General features: G+C 40.7%; 5 protein-coding genes across 5 annotated transcripts; 2 read left to right on the forward strand and 3 right to left on the reverse strand.

Annotated features, from left to right (window-relative positions):
* Positions 1–2,268: 2,268 nt before the first annotated feature.
* On the reverse strand, positions 2,269–3,258 carry LOC118877359 (vitelline membrane protein Vm26Ab). The gene is made up of 2 exons (XM_036815841.3): positions 3,155–3,258; positions 2,269–2,782 (listed from the first exon to the last, which is right to left on the reverse strand). Exons 1-2 carry the CDS (start codon positions 3,164–3,166, stop codon positions 2,384–2,386), a joined length of 411 nt encoding a protein of 136 aa, XP_036671736.1. The 5' UTR covers positions 3,167–3,258; the 3' UTR covers positions 2,269–2,383.
* A 4,252-nt stretch (positions 3,259–7,510) lies between these two features.
* Positions 7,511–8,184, forward strand: LOC108012774 (vitelline membrane protein Vm26Ab). Its single transcript, XM_017078208.4, has 2 exons — positions 7,511–7,654; positions 7,719–8,184. Exons 1-2 carry the CDS (start codon positions 7,646–7,648, stop codon positions 8,115–8,117), a joined length of 408 nt encoding a protein of 135 aa, XP_016933697.2. The 5' UTR covers positions 7,511–7,645; the 3' UTR covers positions 8,118–8,184.
* Positions 8,185–10,976: 2,792 nt separating this feature from the next.
* On the reverse strand, positions 10,977–11,670 carry LOC108012667 (uncharacterized). The gene is made up of 2 exons (XM_017078094.4): positions 11,530–11,670; positions 10,977–11,443 (listed from the first exon to the last, which is right to left on the reverse strand). The coding sequence occupies exons 1-2, from the start codon at positions 11,548–11,550 to the stop codon at positions 11,225–11,227; spliced, it is 240 nt and encodes a 79-aa protein (XP_016933583.2). The 5' UTR covers positions 11,551–11,670; the 3' UTR covers positions 10,977–11,224.
* Positions 11,671–13,496: 1,826 nt separating this feature from the next.
* LOC108012583 (uncharacterized) lies at positions 13,497–16,903 on the reverse strand. Its single transcript, XM_017077999.4, has 2 exons — positions 16,744–16,903; positions 13,497–15,618 (listed from the first exon to the last, which is right to left on the reverse strand). Exon 2 carries the CDS (start codon positions 15,354–15,356, stop codon positions 13,671–13,673), a length of 1,686 nt encoding a protein of 561 aa, XP_016933488.2. The 5' UTR covers positions 15,357–15,618; positions 16,744–16,903; the 3' UTR covers positions 13,497–13,670.
* A 152-nt stretch (positions 16,904–17,055) lies between these two features.
* Positions 17,056–18,040, forward strand: tut (tumorous testis). The gene is made up of 3 exons (XM_036816502.3): positions 17,056–17,349; positions 17,414–17,586; positions 17,647–18,040. The coding sequence occupies exons 1-3, from the start codon at positions 17,236–17,238 to the stop codon at positions 18,038–18,040; spliced, it is 681 nt and encodes a 226-aa protein (XP_036672397.3). The 5' UTR covers positions 17,056–17,235.
* The last annotated feature ends 2,941 nt before the right edge of the window (positions 18,041–20,981 follow it).

The following is a 20,981-nucleotide window of genomic DNA, read 5'->3' on the forward strand; positions in this document are numbered from 1 at the left end:
TTGTTTTAAAATAAATTATTTAAATAAATAATATATTGTTTTAATTTTTTTTTTAAATTAAACTTTTATTTTCAAATTAGATTTTGAGCTTGGTTCCGAAAGGTACACATAACATCATATGATCCAACCAATAGTATCTTTCGCAAATTGGTATAATCCTGGAAAATTCGAAGTTTAAGGTAATCCGAATATTTTTTCTGTGTACGATGCTTACATTTCGATGCGTTTTCCGTACAAAGGCAGCCACAAGAAGTTTCTTACGGGCTGTCAGATTTTATAATGAAAGTGGATGCTGGCTACACCCGTCTCATTCTGACTCCATACCCATCTCTTTCGCACGCAATCCTTTCCCTGGCGATTATTCGAGCGCAAAATTTGCGGTAATCTGCCGGCGGACAGCTTCCAAACATATGCAGAAAGTTTTCGCACGGGGGAGTCTGAATCCTGGAACCCAGGAATCACGCACTGCTTAAACTTTTAACCCTTCTATGTTTGCTACCCTTTGCCCAAACACACACGAAACATCCTGGCCGAGAAGTTTAGAAAGCCTGTTGCTGGTCATTTACGGCCATTTAGCCACATTTAACCAAGTCAACAATAAAGTCAAACAAAAGAGCCTTCTTTTTTTAGCCCAGCATCTGGTCAGGGGGTCATGGAATCCCCAAAAACCAATAACCGAAAAACTTTTTAATGCAAACATTGGTCACGGCCTATATGATATTAAGTCCTTGTAAACTCAACTTTCTAATATCAACCACATGTCTGATGATAAACAAAATTTTCAGAAATGCTTTGGAAGCAACAAAACTTTGGACCTTTCGATGGTATGTATATTCATAACCATTACACTCAAGTATAATGCTTTTCATAAAAATTCATTGTATTCTTAAGAACTTTTGTTGAAAGATCTTGTGCTTTAAGATTATCTGGATTGCAAGAACAGTTATTCTCAAGAAAACTTTAAGTTTTAGCTGTTATAAAAACAACTACTCGAAAACACACTCCAAACATGATATTACTTCTAGGCTTTCATATCAAGACCAGAAATCCTGACCCGAATTCATTAACTAAATGTTCTTATGAAATCACTTCGCTCGCAACGAAATCTCTTCACTTAAGTGTTCAGCCGAGCACTTCATATGCCATTTAATAATGATTAAGCACTCGAAAGCAATGGGTTTTGAGAGACTTTCGGGTGGTTAATGGGGAGGCAAATGGTGGGAGGTGCACTGGTAAATGGAGAGCCTTATTCGAATGTCATCAAAATCATCATCACCATCGGGAGCCGAGCCTTCTCGGAACTCAACTGAACCGAACTGTTGACGCACTTTGGTTTCGGGCCTCATTAGCGCCGGGAGTGAAGTAAACGTAAACCCAAGTCGGCCTTCGACGGGCCCCTCAAATTGTGTCAGCATCAGGTGTCAATTTTAATTTACTGCTTCGAGCCGGCTTGTCATCTCTGATGTTTGTTTGCCTTGAGGTGGGGTTTGTATTCGGGGTTTTGGAGAGTTAAATTGGGGTATGGGGATGGGGATGGGTCTGTGCTAACCCATATTTTGGTGGCTTGCGGTTGATGCGGTAATTTTGGTTTTCTGGCTTAAGGATATATCCGAACCCGTTGAAGCTTGCGGCTTGAGCCCAACAATTTCATCACAGATGAAAGCGGTGTTCAGCCATCTCATTGGTATGCAGCCCCTATCCGCAGCCTCGACATATAGCAATAATTGAACGCTTAGCTCAAATGGTCGCAAAAAACCGCTGGCTAATGGAGCATTTTAAATATGTGGCTGTCAACGTTGCGCATGCTAATCTATATAAAGCCGTTCTGGAATTTCAGGGGGTCTATGGAGATTTTGAAGTCAGTTCATTTGAATAACTCTGCAAATGATATTCTAAAAAATTTTAAGTTATATTTAAGATATAAATAAATAAATCTAAGATGGTAATGTTCTAAAAAGTTGTATATGCTGAATCCTCTAATCTCAGGATCAACATTATTTAAGGTAACTCTCTGCAAATATCAGAGGTAATGCAAATTTAACATATTTTTAAGTTATCTTTAAGATCTTTATAAAAAAGTCGAAGATGGTAATGTTCTAAACAATGGTATATTGACTATCATCAAGTTAAGGATACTTTTTTTTAGGTTTTTATGGATCCCATCATTTCCTGTTCAAAATTATTTAAGCAAATGTTTCTTTTTCTTCTTAGAAATGAATAACTTGAGAAAGTACCCTAAATTTTAAAGGTAACCCAAATAAAAAACCATTTGTAGATTCTTAAAGGTTTAATGCATCACAAGTTGGGCTATTAGGGAAAATAAATGCCAAGCCATGAGCCAGGCTCAGGGGGCAATATTTCCCCAGGGTTCAAATACGTTGATTTACTTCTTCAGCAGCAGAGGAGCGGCAGCGGCGGCGACGTAGGGACGGGCCACGTAGGGCGAGCTGTAGGCCAGGGGGGAGGTGTATGCGGCGGCGTAAGGGGCGGCGTAGGGGGCAGCGTAAGGAGCGGCAAAGCGGGCCACTGGAGCGGTATAGGCGGCAGCAAGGGGGGCGCTGTAGGCGGCAGCAATGGGGGCGGTATAGGCGGCGGTGTAGGCGGCGGGGAAGGCGGCGCTGTGGGCCACCGTGTTGGCGGTGTAGCTGGAGGCGTAGGGAGCCACGTAGGCGGCACTTCCCACCACAGCGGGAGCGGTATAAGCCAGAGGAGCGGCGGCCAGAGGAGCCACAATACCAGGCTTGGCGGAAGCCACAGCCACAACAGCGAAGAAGATAGCAGCCTAAAGGGGGAGATTAAAAAAATATAAATTAAGAATAAAATAATATTTTTTTTATAATTTAAACATTTTTTTAAGTATTCAAAAATTATAGAAAAATATTTTTAATACTTTTCTCAGATGTGATTTCTTTACTCTAATTTTTTTTCAAGATCTGCTCAGACGAATTTTTATTTGAGATGGAAAGTGATTTCTGTATTTACAGTTGTATTTAAAAACTAATAATTTAATTCACCACTTCCGATTTTTTTTATTTATAAAAACCTTCACGGAAAACTTAAATTCAGTTCACATTTTTTTTTAAATTTAACACTTTTACTTTTTAGATTTTTTTTAAAAGACAGCCCCTTGTTCTACTAGTGCTTTACTACTTACGAATTTGAACATGTTGATGGTTTTGTTTTGTTTTTGGTTTGTCACTTGGTGGATGGCCAATTGGTTTGTGATGTCCAACAGTGGGCTGCACGGCTCTTTTATAGCCACTTACACTTTCCGAGCTAATTGGCAATGCAGATCACGCTTTTAGATCAGCCGTCGATGGCTGCCAAGTCAACGACTTTCGATTGACGTTGCGCATGCGCAATTCTTGGCTACTCTGTGTTTTTTGTATGATTACTTTTTAGTTTTCGTGGTCTAGACCTGGCCATGTCTTATTTTTGATGCGTGCCTGAGCGTCCGTTACTTTGAATCGCCAGGCGATTTGTCCCTGACCTTGACGACTGCAATGCTTTTACAATTTAATAGGTCTAGCGGGTTTAACCTACGACGAAAAGGTAGCTAAAATCGTGTGAACTATAGTTCATTCATATATGAATGTTATTCCTATGCGTCATCAGGAAATTATCAGTTTATTCCGCCCCATTACCAATCGACTGCTTTAATAGACCACAATACAAATCCGGCTAATCAGCGTCTAATAATCCACAATCACCGCTGGTAGAAATTAATTAATAAATGTCGCAAATTGCGGGCAAAGAGCTTAAAACTCACTAATTAGAAATATCGAGTGCAGACTGTCGTGTGTGTGGCAAAGCACACTTTGCAAGAATGCACCGCCACAAAACCACCCATTTCCACATACTCCTTTTCAGGGCTTTTCAGGAACATATATCCAGATGCTCCTGCAGTGGCAGTCTCACACTTGAAAAAGTGTTGAAGCGTGAATTTTGCTTAAAAATGCCAATTACGCGAATTCAGCAATGCAATGGATTTGTGGGTGGTGGGTGGTTGCGGTGGTGGCGATGAAATGGCGGGAAAAGGGAAAAGGGATTGCAAGAAGCTCTGCTCGAAAGGAAGGCACTTTCTAGAGGGTGTAGCAAGGGTGCACAGGGAAAAATCCTTGCCATGGTAATATTCATATTCTTTTTGGGGGCTTCGCAAATCTCAAACACATAAGTTTTTCATGACTTAGGCTTTTCAATACATTTTAAGGAATTTCTTTAGTGAATGGAGAGTTTTTACAAGACATTCGATGTATTATGTTAATATAAAGACCGCTTCACTTTAACTTCTATCCGAACCCATATTTTCCACCCTAAAAAGTCAGTTTTTTGGCTGATATAATGCAAATATAGGTCAGAATGAGGAGTGTCATACCTCATTAAGCTCGTTGTTAAATTTCCAATCTATTGGCATTCAAACCTGAAAATTTTTAATTTTTGCCATTTTTCGCAAAAATAGATGATGTAACCCCTTATGAAAAATGCGAAAATTGGTCAAAAAATAAATTTCCCGGAACATGATGGGGATAGTTAGCATAGGAAGCAAGCTGCTCAAAACAGTCGGTCTTTTAGATGTACGCTTGGATTTGGCCAAACTACGGTTAAAAAACCGCTAGAAAAATAATATTTTTGACCAAAATCATAATATTGTTTTTCCGCCTTTAAATATCAGTATTTTGGCTGCCGTAATGCAACCAAAGGTCAGAATGAGGAGTGTCATACCTCGTTGAGCTCGTTGTTAAATTTCCAATATATTGGCATTTAAACCTGAAAATGTTTAATTTTTACCATTTTTCGCAAAAATAGACGATGTAACCCCTTAAAAAAAATGCAAAAATTGGTAAAAAAAATTATTTTTTGTAAAAATGATGAGGATTGTTAGAATATGTTGCTAGCTACTCAAAACAGTCGGTCTTTTAGCTGTACGTCTCGATTTGACTGAACTACGCTTGAAAAACCGCTAAAAAATAGAGTATTTTGGACCATAAAGAAGAACATATTTCTTGGACACCTCCATATGTGAAATATGATCTCGAAAAATGTGGTCCAACCGTGGATTTCAAAATGTATATATGTATTTTTATTACATTTTGAAAATATTTTGGAACAAATCTATAAATATTTTTATAGTCTATGATTTCACCCAAGGAGTTGGTAATATTTTTTCGGAGTACAACAAATTGTTGCCAGTTCTCCTTCTGGTTTGCTTTGCTGATGATGATGTTGCTGGCGAAGGATTTGGCGCGCATCCCGCCGCTTCCTTCGCTCCTTTTGTGGGACTCAAGTGTTTGCCATGTGCCTGTGCATACGAGCCAGCCTATTGCCAATGCGCCGGGATGCGGATCCCTTTGTGGATGAGAACGAGGATGGGGACAAGGATGGGTGTCTACTAAATGCACAGTCATGCAGCCGTGCGGGGGACCTCGAATTGAAAACTGCTCCGGCAACCGCAGGCGGCAAACATATTTGTTTTGACACTTGACTTCCCTCCTGGCCAACAGGCTGCTTTCATTGTCAAGTTTGCGGCAAGGACTTGCTACTGAAATTATTATATTGGTTAATCCGCCTAAAAGCTTTGATGGCACTTCCCCTCCTCAGCCGCCCGTCGATCTCCATTTTCTTTTAGCCATTTCGAGTGCAGCGCCCGCAACTTTCGAGTGGTCCCGAATGGGGACCAACCATATCAAAGAGCAATCCCCCGGGAGCTGGGGATGATGTATATGTATCCACGAGTGCCAGCAAGTAATTAAAAAGCAAGAAATTTCCACAAAAAGCCGAGCACAAAAATTCGCTCCGTTTGACAGGGACAAAGCTTGGGACGAGGACTTCGAAGCCGAAAGAAGAGATCGCAAAACACTAGCACTTTTTAATATTCTTTATATATTATTTTATAATTTGATTTTAGACTAATAAGAATCCCAGCAAGCTACAAATATTTAAACATTTTTGAAAATTTGAACTGATTCGGAGTTAAAATGGATTTTCTAGAGGAAGAACATACTTGTTAACAATTGTTTTCAAATAAAGTAAACCTTCTGAATTATAGAAATTGTTTTTACAATTTAGAAAATACAATTATTTAAGGAATTTAGAGCTAATTTTTTTTTCGGTGTACACATTTCAGAAAAAATAAATAGTCTTAAAAATATTTAAGTCCTTCACTTTAATACCAATAAAATATTACATTTTTCTAATATTTTGTATAAAATATATTTACCTCAAGAACTAAGGTCTTGTATTTTTCGAAATACCCTGGTAAAATTCCTTGATGCAGGGCATCACCAAGGAACTTTGAACAAGTTGCGTGAAATATTCGCGGCACTTTTCCTTTTTTTGTTTTTTTCCCAGTCCCAAGTTGAGTTTATTGCCGTAATAAAGGCGCAACTGCCTCTGACTTGGCCGGGGTTATGTCTGCACCAGGATCAGGATCTGGGCGGAGGCGGGGGATATAGGGGGCGTGGCAGCAGCTGTGCGTGCGCGTTAATGCGTCGTTTAAGTGCCGTAAAAAGCGAGCGGCACACATGACAGCCCACCTCAAAAAAAGCCCAACTCAAGCCGCTTCCGTATTCCAAAGCCCACATCAAGATGAAGTCTATTAAAAAATTTCTGGTTTGAATTCGTCCAGAAAATTCCAGCGACATTTGAGAGCTGCAAAAGAAGGGGGGGTCGACCGCCTTTAAGTGGTTTCCACAAATTATTCATGAGAACAAAGCCGTTTTCCTGGGGAAAGAGGAGAAAGGATGTGGGAAACCTCGGTGGAGGTTGCTACGCAGGGGTGGTTGAAACTTTTCGAAATTCAGCCAGGAACCCATTTGAGTGTTTGGTGGATTGAAATTAATACATTTAACTTCGCTCGAACTTTCTAAGCTAAATTTAAGTTAATTGTTGCATTTTATAACTTTGCTCAAGTTTAGCTGGGGATTGAAAACCTAAAATAATGTTAGCAATGAAAAGTCAAAAATGTTGATTTGTCCAGTGATATAAGGTTTCTGTTTAAAAAAAACTGGAAAAATACTTTGTAAAGTAACAGCTATCATAAAAATCTCCAGTAAAACTAAAATGTTTGAATATATTAGACATTTGTAAATTTATATTAAGAGATCTTTGCAAATCGATGTTCCCAATAAGATTTCTAAGCATTATAGAAAAGTACCCCTATACTATTCTTTCAGCATCGCAAAGATTTCTTCTTCCACAAGTTTGTAATTCCTGAATAATTGAGGTATCCATCAAAATCCTTCGCGATTTGAATAGTCACCCCTGAAGTGGGATTCTGCGATCATAATTGGTTTACGACCTTTGTTCCGCCTTGTGGGCTGTCGCATTTCAATTACCCAGGCCCATTTTACAAAGTCAAATCGAATTAGGCCCGGCACGTGCCAGGTGTGCGTGTGCAGCAACAATGGATGGGATCGGCTTGGATCGGATTGGCTTGGCCCACTAAACTGGAACGGAGTCAAAGACTTTGAGCTGCGATGTCAGCGATGTCAGCTGCATGGGTAAACGCGGCCTTCTAGTTCAGGTGGCTATGGTCACTATGATCACTATAAAAGCGGGCCAGTCCGATTGAATCAACATCAAATCAAGCTCACAGCTTCAAGTAGTCACTACAACCAATCAAAAAAAAAACCAACCAACCATCAACATGAAATTCGTAAGTGTTCTAAGGACCTAAGGGATTTTAAGGATTAACTAATTAGGGTAATTTGAATCCACAGTTCGCCGTCTGCTTCTTCGCTGTTGTGGCTGTGGCTGCTGCCAAGCCTGGTATTGTGGCTCCTCTGGCCGCCGCTCCTCTGGCCTATACCGCTCCCGCTGTGGTGGGCAGTGCCGCCTACGTGGCTCCCTACGCCTCCAGCTACACCGCCAACACGGTGGCCCACAGCGCCGCCTTCCCCGCCGCCTACACCGCCGCCTATACCGCCCCCATTGCCGCCGCCTACAGCGCCCCCCTTGCTGCCGCCGCCTACGCCGCCCCTGCTGCCTACACTGCTGCCTATACCGCTCCCGTGGCTGCCGCCTACACCGCCCCCATTGCCCGTTATGCCGCCGCACCCTTCGCAGCCGCCTACACCGCCCCCTTCGCCGCCGCTGCTCCCGTTCTGCTGAAGAAGTAAGACAGACCGCTTGTAAAATCCCATCCTGACCAATCTGTGTAAATAAAGAATTGTACATACCAACGTAGCCAAGCATTTCTTTTCTTTACAAAAGTATTCACACTGAAAATTCGTTATGATATGCTCATCTCCTTCAAATCAGTGATATGAAGTACATATAAATTGAGTTCACTAAACAAAATTTAGATTCAACAAATGGGTTTTATAAGTGAAACATCTAATTTTATTTGATTAAATTCAAATTTATTTAGCCAAGAAAAAAATATGAGCTTGAACCTTAAAGGAATTAATTATTTTTGGTTCCATTTTAGAGCTCTAAAAGATTTGTTTGATTCCTCAAATTCTTTTTTAGTACATATTTTGTATCCTACCACATTTTTTCTGTACAAGATATAGTTACTTTTATATAGTTATTTATTTGTAATCCTTTTAAAGCAGAAGATTATAATAAAGATTGGTTCTTAAATTTAATCTTATTTTATTATTTCAAACGGATCATCTCTAGTTGGCTTTTATTTAGGTAAATTAAGCGGTTGTACCCCTGTAGTTATAGAACATTTAACAAGTTTTATATTAAAATATTCATAATAGTTAATATAATTTTTAGTGCATAACCTTCCCCTTCTGCTTTGCAATTTTCCCGAACAAAATGAACTCCTTTGGCTTTGAGCAGTGATGGGGAGCAATTTGTACTCCGCTTTTTCCACTCGGTTCAGTTCAGCTTAGTTCTTATCGAAAGCCGGGCATCTGGCGTCCCCTTTTCCGCCTTTTCCGCGTTTTCCGCGCTTTTCCCCCCAACGGAACCTAGGCGGCAAGTCTGCGCTTTGCCTTGGCCAGGATTAAACTTTCCATTTAAAAGGATTTCTTTTCTATATGAAATATGCTTCCTTTCAGCGTTTCCTGCGCGTTCTCTCCTGTTATTTTTTTTTTTTTTTCGTCCTGTCCGCAGCCAGCGGCTCCAGTCAAGTTTTCTGCTTGACTTTGTCCTGCGCGTTGAAAGGCCCGAGTGGAGCCTTCTGCCCCTCGGCGGTATCCTGCTGCTCCTTATCATAACTTTGGCATCGCCCCTCGTCCCTCCATTCTCGCTCAGGTGGTAAATTCCAAGTAGTTGTAAAGTTTGCTACCTGAGCGGAAAAGGCTAGTAAAATCCACGCAGGGGAAAATGGGCCGAGGGGGAAAATGGCTGCTCCATTTTCGCCAGTTCGCTCGCAACAGATAGCGTCCAAATTTAATGACCTTTTATTCAATAAAACTGCGTCAAGCTCGGGCAACTTTTTGCCTTTCCATGGTGAATATTACTTGTTGTCGCCCTATCGTGTTTGTCATCCCCATTTTATTTTTTTGGTCCTCTATTTGTTGGCCAAAAGTTGTCAAAGGTAAGCGAAAATATGATAAGCAGGATGGCAAGTTGGTCGAAAGGATTTTGGTACACATAATGAACCAAAGTTTTCGGGGTTGCAAATAAAAACAAAAGTTACAATATTTTATTTATTTCAAAAACTATGCTACATATAAAAAGTTAAGAAAAATTACCGAAAAAACCACTAAACTTTAATCGGTATAATTCTTAAGATATTCTTCTATGTATCTTTAAACAAAATATTTCTTTACACAATCACCAAAAATAAACACCACCTAAATAAAAAACCATTCCCCACCTTTTCCTACTTCTTCTGCTGGCTGCCTTAAAACCTTATATTTATTTACCCCTCGTTAATTCGCTAGAAAAGTCAAAGTGTGACTATTTTGATTGCCAGCGGTGTAGCCGTGGCAATTGGCAACCAATGTTTGTATGGCAACTGGCGAAGCAATAAAACCAAGCAAATGAAATTTGTATTCACTTTATATAATTTTGACGATTTTTCAAATCAAATACACACTCACAAACACACACAGACCGCACATAAGTCGGTTGGCCCAAACATACTTACAGACATATATGTACAACATACATATGTTAGAAGAAAGATTCCCTTTTTTCGAAACGAACACAATCATGTGCAAACGTGTTTTTCAAATGGATTACATGAATAAAAGATTTATACACGTAAGGTAAATCAGTAGCGGGTTACCAAGATATACTCACCGACATCCTGCCCTGCCCGGAAAACCCCCACTCCGTACTCCCAACTCCCCGCCCACTTTTCCAGCCCACAACTCCCTATTCCCAGCTGAAGACGTGCAAGTGAAAATATGCGCAGATGTAAGCAAATTTGAAGAGTGACAAGGGGGGCAAAATGCTGGAAAAGAGAAAACCCAAATGGAAAATCCCACAGAACCTGGCTAAAGGTAGATGATGCCTCTTGCCATTTATTGATTTGTTTATCATTTTATGTATTTATGCCGCTTTGATTTCAGGCGCCAAATCGAATCAAGCGCGAGGGAAAATAAAGCATTACCAACAGGATTATTCCGAGCACACACAAAACAGAGTGGCATCAAATATTCCCCTTGAGGGATCTGAAATTTTTAACTATTTTTAAGCTTTCATTTCTTAAAGTATCTTAAGTCTGTAAGAGGTTTTTTGGGATGTTGGATCACAAGGATTTTAATAATGTTATATTGTTTTTTTACTTTTCATTAAGAAATTTTTATTTCGAACTATAATTTGGCTATATTTCACAGACACTTTTTTTTAAATTTAAAAATAAACCAAAACCAAATGAAACTATGCGAAAATTAAAACAACTCGAAGAAAAACTTGTTCAATTAAAATAATTAATATTAACTGGCGCTCCGAAATTCTTAAACACATTTTTCTACGATCCTATAATGCTTATTATTGTAAACCCAGAGTTTGTCAAAAATATTTAACCCCAAACGTTTAAGAGAACTTTTCTTTTCAAAGGCACTTCGCTATTAAGCATTTAAAATTTAAAAACAGACAATTTTTTATTTATAATAGGAGTTAGTTAAAATGAAAAATGTTAAACAAGATATTCTCAGGGATAACAATTTCCTTATTAAATTAAACTGCTTCTAATTTATGGAACCCCAACAATAATTTAAGAAATAGCACTGCACATAAAGTAGGAATGCCTACAACTTTACTGAATATTTAAGATGACCAGCACAGAGGCCAACAGCAACAGGCATCCATTCCAGATTCAGCGCCTTAGATACGGGTAGTAGGGATACGTGGCATATGCGCCATAAACCGGTGCATACGCATACGCCGCGTAGGCCGGATAGCTGGCATAGGCGGGGTAGTAGGCGGCAGAGGGGGCGGTGGCCAGCCAGGTGCCCCCCGCCCCGGTTGCATAACTCACTGGCGTCGTGACCAACAGCTGGGGCTTCGCCTGGCTCAGGACCGCGAGCAATGCGAGCTGGCAGGATTATTGATACGTTTACGTTTGAAATATCCAGATATGGGTACTACATATACCACCCGGTCGCAGCTCGGCACACTCACCATTAAGACCTTGACCAACATGGCTCCCTTTCGATTACTGCTCCTCCGACTGGCTGTGCGAACGAAATTCAAAATTTAACTGCTCGATTGGACCGGCCAGTCAATCATATTTATAGCCTTTGGCTGGATGGCAGGGGACTGGCTTGGGACCGGCGAAGAGAATCACCGAGAACCGGGGAGAATCGCGGAGAATTGGGGAGAATCGGGGAGAGAGCCGTGGAAGTTGTGCCATCATTAATATTGCTAGACCTGAGCGCACTGAGTTGCATAAATTATATTCTTAATGCTATTTGAAATTGCTGAGAAAGAATAAATATATAAGAAAACGACCGATAAATATACCTAAATTGATGAAATTCAAAATACTCTATGGGTTATAAAAATTTTATTAAAATGTAATTACGATCGAAGTTATTTTTAAATAATTATAGCCAAATATTTAAAACGTACTTGTTGAATTTTTAATTAGCTGTAGCTTTCTCAATCAACTTTCCCCATATTTAGCTCTATTTCCGGCTGCGTCACAAAGTTTGCCAAACGCCAAACAATGCCACAAACAGTTCTGATACCCTTTGTTTTTCTACAATTAATGGCCAGCAGCGAATGTCGCGCTACCTTCTTGGGACTGTCATTCATTACTAGGGGTATAGGTAGCTCCGCCCTTCCATGAGTCACTGTAGCCCCCGAACACCCCCACCCCATGAAAACTGCCTCTGTGAATAAAATATTTGAGTTTATTTAGACGTTGTAAAAATTATAATTATGTGTTCGTGCCTGCCATGCACATGAGCCTGAAATCGGGGGTTTGAAACAAAACCATATTTTGCGATCATTTCGGTTAGATAAGATCCAAGGCATGACGTCTTGCTTAAAGCCTTCTGGGGTCTAGGACACTTTAAGCCATAACTGACAGCACAATTTGCAACTGGGCAAACATGGCCAAAACGATGGGAAACCAAAGGGTAGAATGTTTCGCAAGCTATAAATAATTAATTAATTCAGACGCCGACAAGAGGGTGAGACCATAGACCAGAGAGCGTTCTATGCAAATTTTTGCTGAATATAGACCACAAATTCGCAACCGAACCGAAAGCCCGATGAAGCCATCATTTATGCCCTACCTTTAATAATTACGAGTATATACATGAGTATGTATGCCGATACTTGCGGATATTAAGTTGCGGCAAGTTCACTGACCACCGATGGACTTCAACGGGCAACTCCGCCGGACCACGCCCAGCCAACTCGATGGAGAGTACTTTGGAAAACCGCTTTCAGCGACAGTTTTCCCCTGCCTTTTTCCGCCCCTTTTTTTCGTCGCTGGCTGGTTCGGCTGCTAATTCCCAGCTAGCTTACAAAATGGCAAATAGCCGCAGCTGGCAGCCATTTTTCTGGTATTTCTCTTTGTTATTGATACCCTGGGTAAGTAGGGACTAATTGGGGTTTATGGGTTCTGAAAGGTAAAGACCTTATAAGGAGATGGGTTAGAACGTAATGTATATATCATCATATCTTTAAACACCTCTTAAAGATTTTTAAAAAATACTATTTTATAGACACCTTTTTTAAAACTGAAGATAAAATTAAACAACACATATGTATATATCTAATGAAATCAATCTAGACAATATTGGAAAATTCCCCAAATATCTAACTAACTTTGGTTTTGAGTGACTACAAAATCTATATAAAATTAAGTGAATCAAAAAATAACTATACTCTCTTACTATTTTATTGGTTTGTAAGCGTATATATTACAATGAAGATTTAAAATCATAAATCGGCGATATAATAAATACGAAAAAGGGTATTTTCCTTGTCGATCTAACCCTTCGAAGAAGGCTGAGCTTTGTTTTTGTGCAAAGCTGCAACGGAAACATTGCATAATTAAAAAATAGCTGCTGTTTACGAGTAGATTGTTTGTTTATTGTGTAGTCATCTCCAGCTTTAAACCATTTTCCCTCCCTCACATCCCATAAGCCCCTTATTACTTTTCTCCCTTTTTGCCAGTTTTTTAATTTAATAAAGCGTAGTATTTAAATTAATTAATGAGCAGCGCAGCTGGCGGTGTTAATGTTGTTACAAGTGTAAAGCAAGTACAAAAACAGGTGCGAGGAAAGTTACGGATTTTGGAGGGTTGTTCACTGAAATAGTTGCTCCTTCTCAAGGACGACTAATTTGAGATCTTCGGCCAGCTGGTCGTATTCATTGTTCAGGCTACTGAGCATTTTGCGATGAACTTCCGGTCTCACGACTCCGGAGCAGTTCGTCTTGCAAAGATCCCGAATCTTGGCCAAGTGAACCATTCGCTCCCGCTGGAGCTCCTCCTTCAGGTCCAACTGGTGGTGAACCTGTAGCAAATCTGCTTCGGTGGGCGGTGGCTTTTGAGCCAAAATATTCCGTCGATAACGACGCCAGGTGTTCTGTTGACATACCAACAACTTTTTGCGATACCACTTAAGAGCAACCTGCTCGAATCTTCGATCCAGAGCCTGCAATACCCCGAAATCCTCCAAGCCACATCCTCGAAAGCAGGTCTTGAACAATTTCAACTGGTTGGGTTTTCCCCGCCACCGTTTCACACGTTCCAAGGCTCTGTAGGCCCCAATTATGAATCCTTTAACTCGAAGATCAGTTCGCTTGCTATCTATAGGGGGAGCCGGCATATCTTTTACATCCTTCATGGTACCATCCAAGTTGTAGTACTCTAGGCACTGGACACGCAGCTTTTCCCTACGAATCAATAGAGCCTGAACCGGTTTATCTTTGGGAAGCGCTTGCCCCCCAGTTTGTCTGGCCATCAGAACAGGAACATCATCATCCTGATTCCTTCGGAAGTTCTTTGGGGGCGCAGGCGGCGGAATCTTTGGTTTTCGACCTTCGGGAATGGAATATTCAGGCTCTGAAGTGTTTCTCAAACGTTCGGCCATTTCCTCGAAGCAGTCTTTCAAGTTTTTCACAGCACTCGATCTGCGGGTGACCTGATCTATAACATTGGTTATCTTTTGGAGTCTCTCATGCGATGTGGAGGGTGCTCTATCGCTTTCTCGATTCGAAGCAGAATCCCCACTATAGTTTGCCCACTTTTGATAGTACTTCTTCATATTCTCCATGGAACTTACACTCAAAGGATGCTCCTCATTGTTTGAGAGCCCCTCTTCTAGGTCTTGGACCCTCTTTCTTACACTTTGTCCTTCAACCTCAGTGACACATTCAGGGCAAGTCTTCTGCGAACTGGAACTCGTTTGCGAAGAAATGGAACGAGTCTTCGCTGTTTCAATTATCGTCACTATGCTGGCAATACTACTGGTGGTGGGTTCCTTTTCCGAGGGTTCGGAAACTTCTTTGATGGGTTCCAGTTTCATAGATCGAGGGATATGAGTAAAAGTCTTCTTTAGTGATACATTTCGGGAGGAAGATGACTTGCCTTCCCCAATACGTTTCTGCTCCTTTGGTTGAGTTTCCGGAATATTTTTAGTGGATTTAGAAGACGTACCGATTTTGGTGTTACTCTGGGAAGATACCTTCTTGCATGAGTGGCCTTTGTATACGTCCAAAATCTCATTCAGATTTCGGCTGCAGTTCCGCACATCCGTGAACGGCTCCTTGAGAAAACCAAAGTCCTTCATGTGACCATGCATTAGCAACATCAGGCTGTTCCGGGCCAGCTTCTGGCTAAGCGGAGTCCTCTCGAACACCTTCATCCACCTGGCCATGATAAGGCGATCCGACTGAAAGGCCCTCGCCAGATCGACATCCTTGTAAATGGCCGCCTGCTGCCTGAAATGGCGGTCCAGTAACTCCTCGCTCGGTTCTATGGATGCCATGTTAGCATATTCAGCCAGATTGGACTATTTTTATTTCCGAAAATGTGTTTCTTTTGTTTTACCGGAAAATTTGAATAAAAAACACCCGCCGACTGAAATCGGAACAGGAGTGGGATTATGTGGCCTAACTTTGCGGCTGTCACCGAGCGTTTCTCTACCACAAGGAACCGAGTGGCCCAAAAGTGGAGCTTAGGGTTTCTCAGGGATGCGTCAAGTGGTGGGCCCAAGTCTGGTAACAAGCACAAGGAGCGGCAACACCACACTGAAAATAAAATACACACAAGCTTATATACAAAGCTTGAAAATCTTTTTTTTAAGGAATGGTAATTCTTTTGATAACAAAAATCGTTTCAAATTGGTGTCATTAAAAACAATCTTGTAATTATAAACATACATTAAAATGCTTGTCTGAGAAGAGAATTTTTTTTTTTCGTTATAGCAAAATATGTTTTTTGATTACAGGTGTTATTACTAAATATTTACATTAGGGTCGGTCCACATTTATATGGAAATTTTAAAGGGATTTAGAATCTACGCATTGGTTTAAAAATTAGGATCATGACGAAATAGTGTATTTAATTTTCTACCTATTTATAGTCTTATTTCATATATTGACATGGTTAGAAAAGGGAAAAAGATTTTTTGTTCAAAAATGAAATTGGCATAAGTGATTTATGAGTAATTTGTAAGCTTTAATTTTTTGAAACGCGTTGCAACGTCTAGATCTTAAAATATTTTATAGATTTCACATACATTTATTGTGCACGACATTTTCCAAATAAATGGGAGAGAAAAGGATTTTATGTTTTTTTTTTTTTTTGTTTGTACTTATCGCACAATATTCTTAAATTTTTTTCAGAACTTTGTGATTGTATTTTAAAATATGCAAAATTTATTCATGGCCATACAAGCAATTACTATAATTTATTTCTAAGTGTAGCGGCAGCGGCAACAAAACAGTGTGCGGTTGCGTTGCCACGTAAATTTTCATTAGCACAGCGCGCGTATAAATTAGGAAAATGAAGCAGCAGCGGCAGTGGCAGCGGCAGCAGGCACTTGAGTGCACCGCAACCTCCATCAAGATGCCCCCTGGTGGGGTGAGTGGGTGGTTGTGGGCGGTGGGTGGTAGGTGGTGGGTGGTGGTTGATGGGCGGCCTAACCGCAACGACAACAACAACGACGATACGTAGGTGCTGCGGCTTGTGGCGAACTGCGAGCAAAAGTTGCAAATGCCCGCCTGCCTGGCTGCATAAATTTATATTGTTAAACATGAGCTAGAAAAAAGCACGCGCAGCCTGTCAAAACAAAGCAAAAAGCAGGCAAGAGCAAAGAAATGGCCTGACATGCAAAGAGCGGTTAGAAAAAGTAAAGTAAATGCATAACGTACCTCGCAAAAATAGAATACCTTAGTTATAGTGCAGTCAGAGTTCACAGCAAGGCTAATAAAAGACCTCACCGACAAACGGGGTCCTCTTGAGATATTTTTTTTATAAAAATGGTTACTTGTGATATGTCAAACTTGTGTTAAACTGATGAGATTATTAAAAATCCAAACTTTTGACAAAAATTCCGTCGACTAATGGTTAGGACAAACTTCAGAATTACTTAAGTAAAATTTAATTTCGCTACAGAAAAATTATACGGCTTATCTTATTTTTCTAAAGAGCCCAAGTTTTCTTTGTTGGTATTCTCTCTAAACAATTTTTTGTAATCTAGAAGAGATCGGTATTTAAATCGATCGCAATGTTAAACTAACTATCTGGCAACGCCTTCAGACGTATTAGTTATTTAGCTTATTTGGTCACACTGAAGTTTTTGTTTTTTAATCTGCGCACGCGTGTTGTTTTATTTTTCTTTTTCCTTTTTTTTTTTAGTTGAAATGGATCTTAAGAGCCATTACTGCAAAAGTCAGGTAAATGGCACTATTTCCATAACCACACGTATTGTCCTTAACGATACTCTGAAGTCCTCACTGGAGGAGGGAGCGGGTGAAGTAGGTTCTTATACAAACATTGAATGTTTCAAATTTGTATAGGTCGAATGTTTATTCATTTCAGCTCTATTTAACTTTTATACCCAAGCGTTGCACTCCGGAGAAGATCGCGCAGGTGGCCAGCGAACTTGGTGAGATCTACGCCCTGCGCTTTAAGATCGATTTCTCGGGATATAGTCGTGGATATGCCTACCTGCAATATGTCAATACGCCCCTCAAGGAAGCTGCGCTGAGATAGTGAGTTTTCTTTTGGGGTTCTAAGATTAGAATATAATGTTAACCGGTTAAAACTCTCAGTCTGCCGAGGAGGTTCCGACAGATGAACCTCCCCATCAGGGTGATGACATCCGAGAATAATCGCGAGCTAGTGCTGAGCAGGGTGCAGTCGCTCAGGCCCTGGCAAGTTTACCAGGAGATGCGAAAGATATTTCCCTTCACCATCCTTCGGGTCTACGAGAGCCGACCCACTGGCCAGTTCATCTATATCTTTCGGTACCGCAACAATGACACGGCTGCAAGTGCCCATCGGAGGATAAGAAATGCCATCCGAAGGTTCGGGGCGCGTGCTCGCATATCCTGGTTATGTCGAAGTCACTTCTTAAGTGGGGAGAAAAACGAGCATTGCTGTCGAACATTTCAGGACAGTTTGCTATCCAAGCCAGGTATAGGAAGTTATTGTTTTACGATTTAAAAAAGGGTTTAAGATAGATAGAGTAAGATGTTGAAAAGGGATTTAGAAAAGGATTGTGTTTTAAGAATCCTCCATAGTAATATATGTAAAATTATTAATATATTCTTAGTTTTTTTAAGTACAAGTTCCAAATCCCCAATCGTAATGTAAGAACGCTATGAAAATTATTGTAGGGTTGTCTACGATTATTTTACAGTTTTTTTTTTAGTTTTTTGCATAATGATACAACACGTTCAAACCATTTTTTTTACTTTTTAATATATATGTAAATATTTATAAATCAGCAGTCTTGTGAATGACATTTTGAAACTACCTTAAATATATATGTTTTGTAATAGAAATAACAAGTCGAGTGATCCCAGTGATCCCAGTCAAGACTAGAATTTTAAAACATGAGGGGATTTCTTAATTTAGTTCTATATCCTACCTATTTTGTTCTTAGAAACTTTACTCCTTCAAGCGATTTTTAAACCAACCTGCCGAGATTTTCGTGACACATTGGATAGTAAACTATGAATGAAACATGAACATTGCCCTTCAGTGAAACTAAGTGAAATGGTATATTGCATTGTTCCTGGCAAACCCTATTGGCCCGCAGCTCCTCAGTCTAACGAAATGCAGCCGCAGCTTGTTGACTTCATTAACTCGGGGCGAAAACAGAGAGCAGCGATAAAAATAACAAAAACAACAGCGGGTCTGCAGTTTTTCGCATGCAAATTAATGCAGTGTCTTTGGAGTGCCGGAGTGCCAGGACTTTCAGGGCAATGCGACAGCCTGCGGCATAATGCAATTAAATGAGTGCAGCGAGCAGGAGTCGCCGCAGCCTCCGGCTGGCATTGTGTTGTAACCGGAGTTGGAGTCTGGGACCTCGGAACCCGGTCTCCAAAGTGCAATGATCGACGGACAGGAGGAGGAGGAGGGTGCTCAGTACCTGCCAGCTCATCCGTCAGGCAAAAGGACGGTGGTACGAAGGACAGGTCCGCTGCGCATTCTAATGCGATTGCCGCACTTGACGGGATGTCGTGGCAAGCGGAAACGGATGTTGTTCTCCTGCTCCTGCCGCTCCTGTTGCCCTGCCCCTCCTGGCTGCAATTAAATTAGAGCCTGAAATCGAAATGCAGTCATCGCAATGATGCAAAAATAAGAAGCTGCAAAAAAAAAGAACTTACTGCCAGGCAGCTGGCTCATAAATATTCATTAAATTAAGCACAAGTCGAGACATCTTCAGGGGTTTACTGAAAAACAAGCCGAGCTGAATGTTTTTCCAAATCATTTGCATTAATTTGTTAATTCAGGCGCGACAGCCACGCCCCTATGTTCACTCACTTAAAGGCCATTAAAATTTCAAAGCCATGTGTGGGATTGTGCGAGACTTAACCCATGGCAATCTGCTGCTCTGCGCACAGCCCTCCTCCGCTTGCCGTTGAAGGGTTAAAGTCATGAAGCCGCATCTGTGACGCAATTCCAAAGACCCCAAGTTTGCTTCTAATTTTCCTCAACTTTCCATAGGTACGTTAGGATGCAGGCATCCATTTTTCGAACTACAGTTAGTATCAAAACAGTAGGGTTTTACAGAACTCTATTCTAAAATGCATATAATATAATGAGTATAATAGTGACTATAATATTTTGGGAACTCAAAAGCTTTCAAAAGAATCCCTACACCAAAAAATTTAATTTAACTAAAGGCCTTTAATGCAGATCCTTTTATAATGCCCTGTTTTAATTTTGTAAAACAGTTTTGGAATTTGAGTTATAAAATATTTAATCTTTTGAATACTTGAGGGCTTTACCTACAATTTCTTATAAGGCTTTATAGCGTTTTACATTGTATTTTGCTTGCTCAAGTTTTTCCCTTAAACTTAAAGCTAGTCTAGTTAAAATTAAAAAATGTTAACTCTATGGAAATGTCCTTTAAACCTGGTCACCACTGTAGTGTGACCCATTTTCGAGTCTGCGATAGAGGGCAACTCAGCCTGAGCTTACCTGGTTATTGCGGCAAGTGCCAATATTTGCCTTTTGATGCGAGCGGCAAAGGATGTTTAGAGGGGTTGGGGGAAATAGTGTTTTGGGGGCGGGACAAAAGTCAAGTAGGGAAGTGGGGGGTTGGGGAGGGGAAGCGGAGGAGGAGCGGCTGCCAACTGACACAGTTTGTTTTAGGCTTTAAGGCGGTCGGTCCTTGGATTTGGGTCACAGATTGCCTGGGACAAAGGCTCTAAAGGAACGGGATCCGGGGGCTCTGTCACCGGAAAGCGAAAGTTATGCACATATTGAGTTCAAGCTTTAAGGGGAATGTGCCAGTCCAATTTCTTGCCGCTTTCAGCTTTTTGAGTGCGGTTTTAGTTCCGTTCTTGGCCCTTTTCCATTTTCGTGCATTTCTCCAACCGCATCTGCAGCAAAGAGCATGACAGATGTGGATGATATACGTGGGAATGGGTATAAGGATGGGGGTGTGGTATGCCCCATCATGGTATGGATGCGGATGTGGTGAGGGACGAACCGCCAACCTCCAGCACTTAACGCGAATTTTTTGATGATTTTTTAAGCAACTTGTCGTTGGCTTGGAAATGCCATTACCGACATGCATCATGCATATGGATGACTCGGTGTTTTTCCTGTCCTCGTCCTCATCCTCATCCTCTGTTGGCTTTGGTTTAGCCAGATGGCATGCGAATAATGGTTGCTGGGGAGCACGAATTCAAGATGAGCTGGAAACTGTCTTTAAAAAAGTTAGCAACTAGTTTGCCGCTGAAATCTGCATGTGAACCAAACCTGAAAAGCTGAAATGTTTTCATAACTGATGGAATCACTGCCAGCTGCGAATATAAAAACTGTGTTTAACTTCGCTCGCCAGCAAATTAAAAATATGTAATCATAACAAAAGTTTTTATGACAAAAGAAAAATGAAAACATTGCCATTGTTTTAACAATGAACTTGTTA

The sequence above is a fragment of the Drosophila suzukii genome, chromosome 3 (assembly GCF_043229965.1).
Source record: "Drosophila suzukii chromosome 3, CBGP_Dsuzu_IsoJpt1.0, whole genome shotgun sequence".
Lineage (NCBI taxonomy): Eukaryota > Metazoa > Arthropoda > Insecta > Diptera > Drosophilidae > Drosophila > Drosophila suzukii.

Coding starts and splice junctions, on each gene's coding strand:
- LOC108012667 (XM_017078094.4), bottom strand. CDS start 11,550: ATGTTGGTCAAGGTCTTAATG. Junction 11,444..11,529: donor TGTTGGTCAAGGTCTTAATG/GTGAGTGTGCCG, acceptor TAATCCTGCCAG/CTCGCATTGCTCGCGGTCCT.
- LOC108012583 (XM_017077999.4), bottom strand. CDS start 15,356: ATGGCATCCATAGAACCGAGCGAGGAGTTACTGGACCGCCATTTCAGG.
- tut (XM_036816502.3), top strand. CDS start 17,236: ATGGATCTTAAGAGCCATTACTGCAAAAGTCAGGTAAATGGCACTATT. Junction 17,350..17,413: donor TGGAGGAGGGAGCGGGTGAA/GTAGGTTCTTAT, acceptor TATTCATTTCAG/CTCTATTTAACTTTTATACC. Junction 17,587..17,646: donor AAGGAAGCTGCGCTGAGATA/GTGAGTTTTCTT, acceptor TAAAACTCTCAG/TCTGCCGAGGAGGTTCCGAC.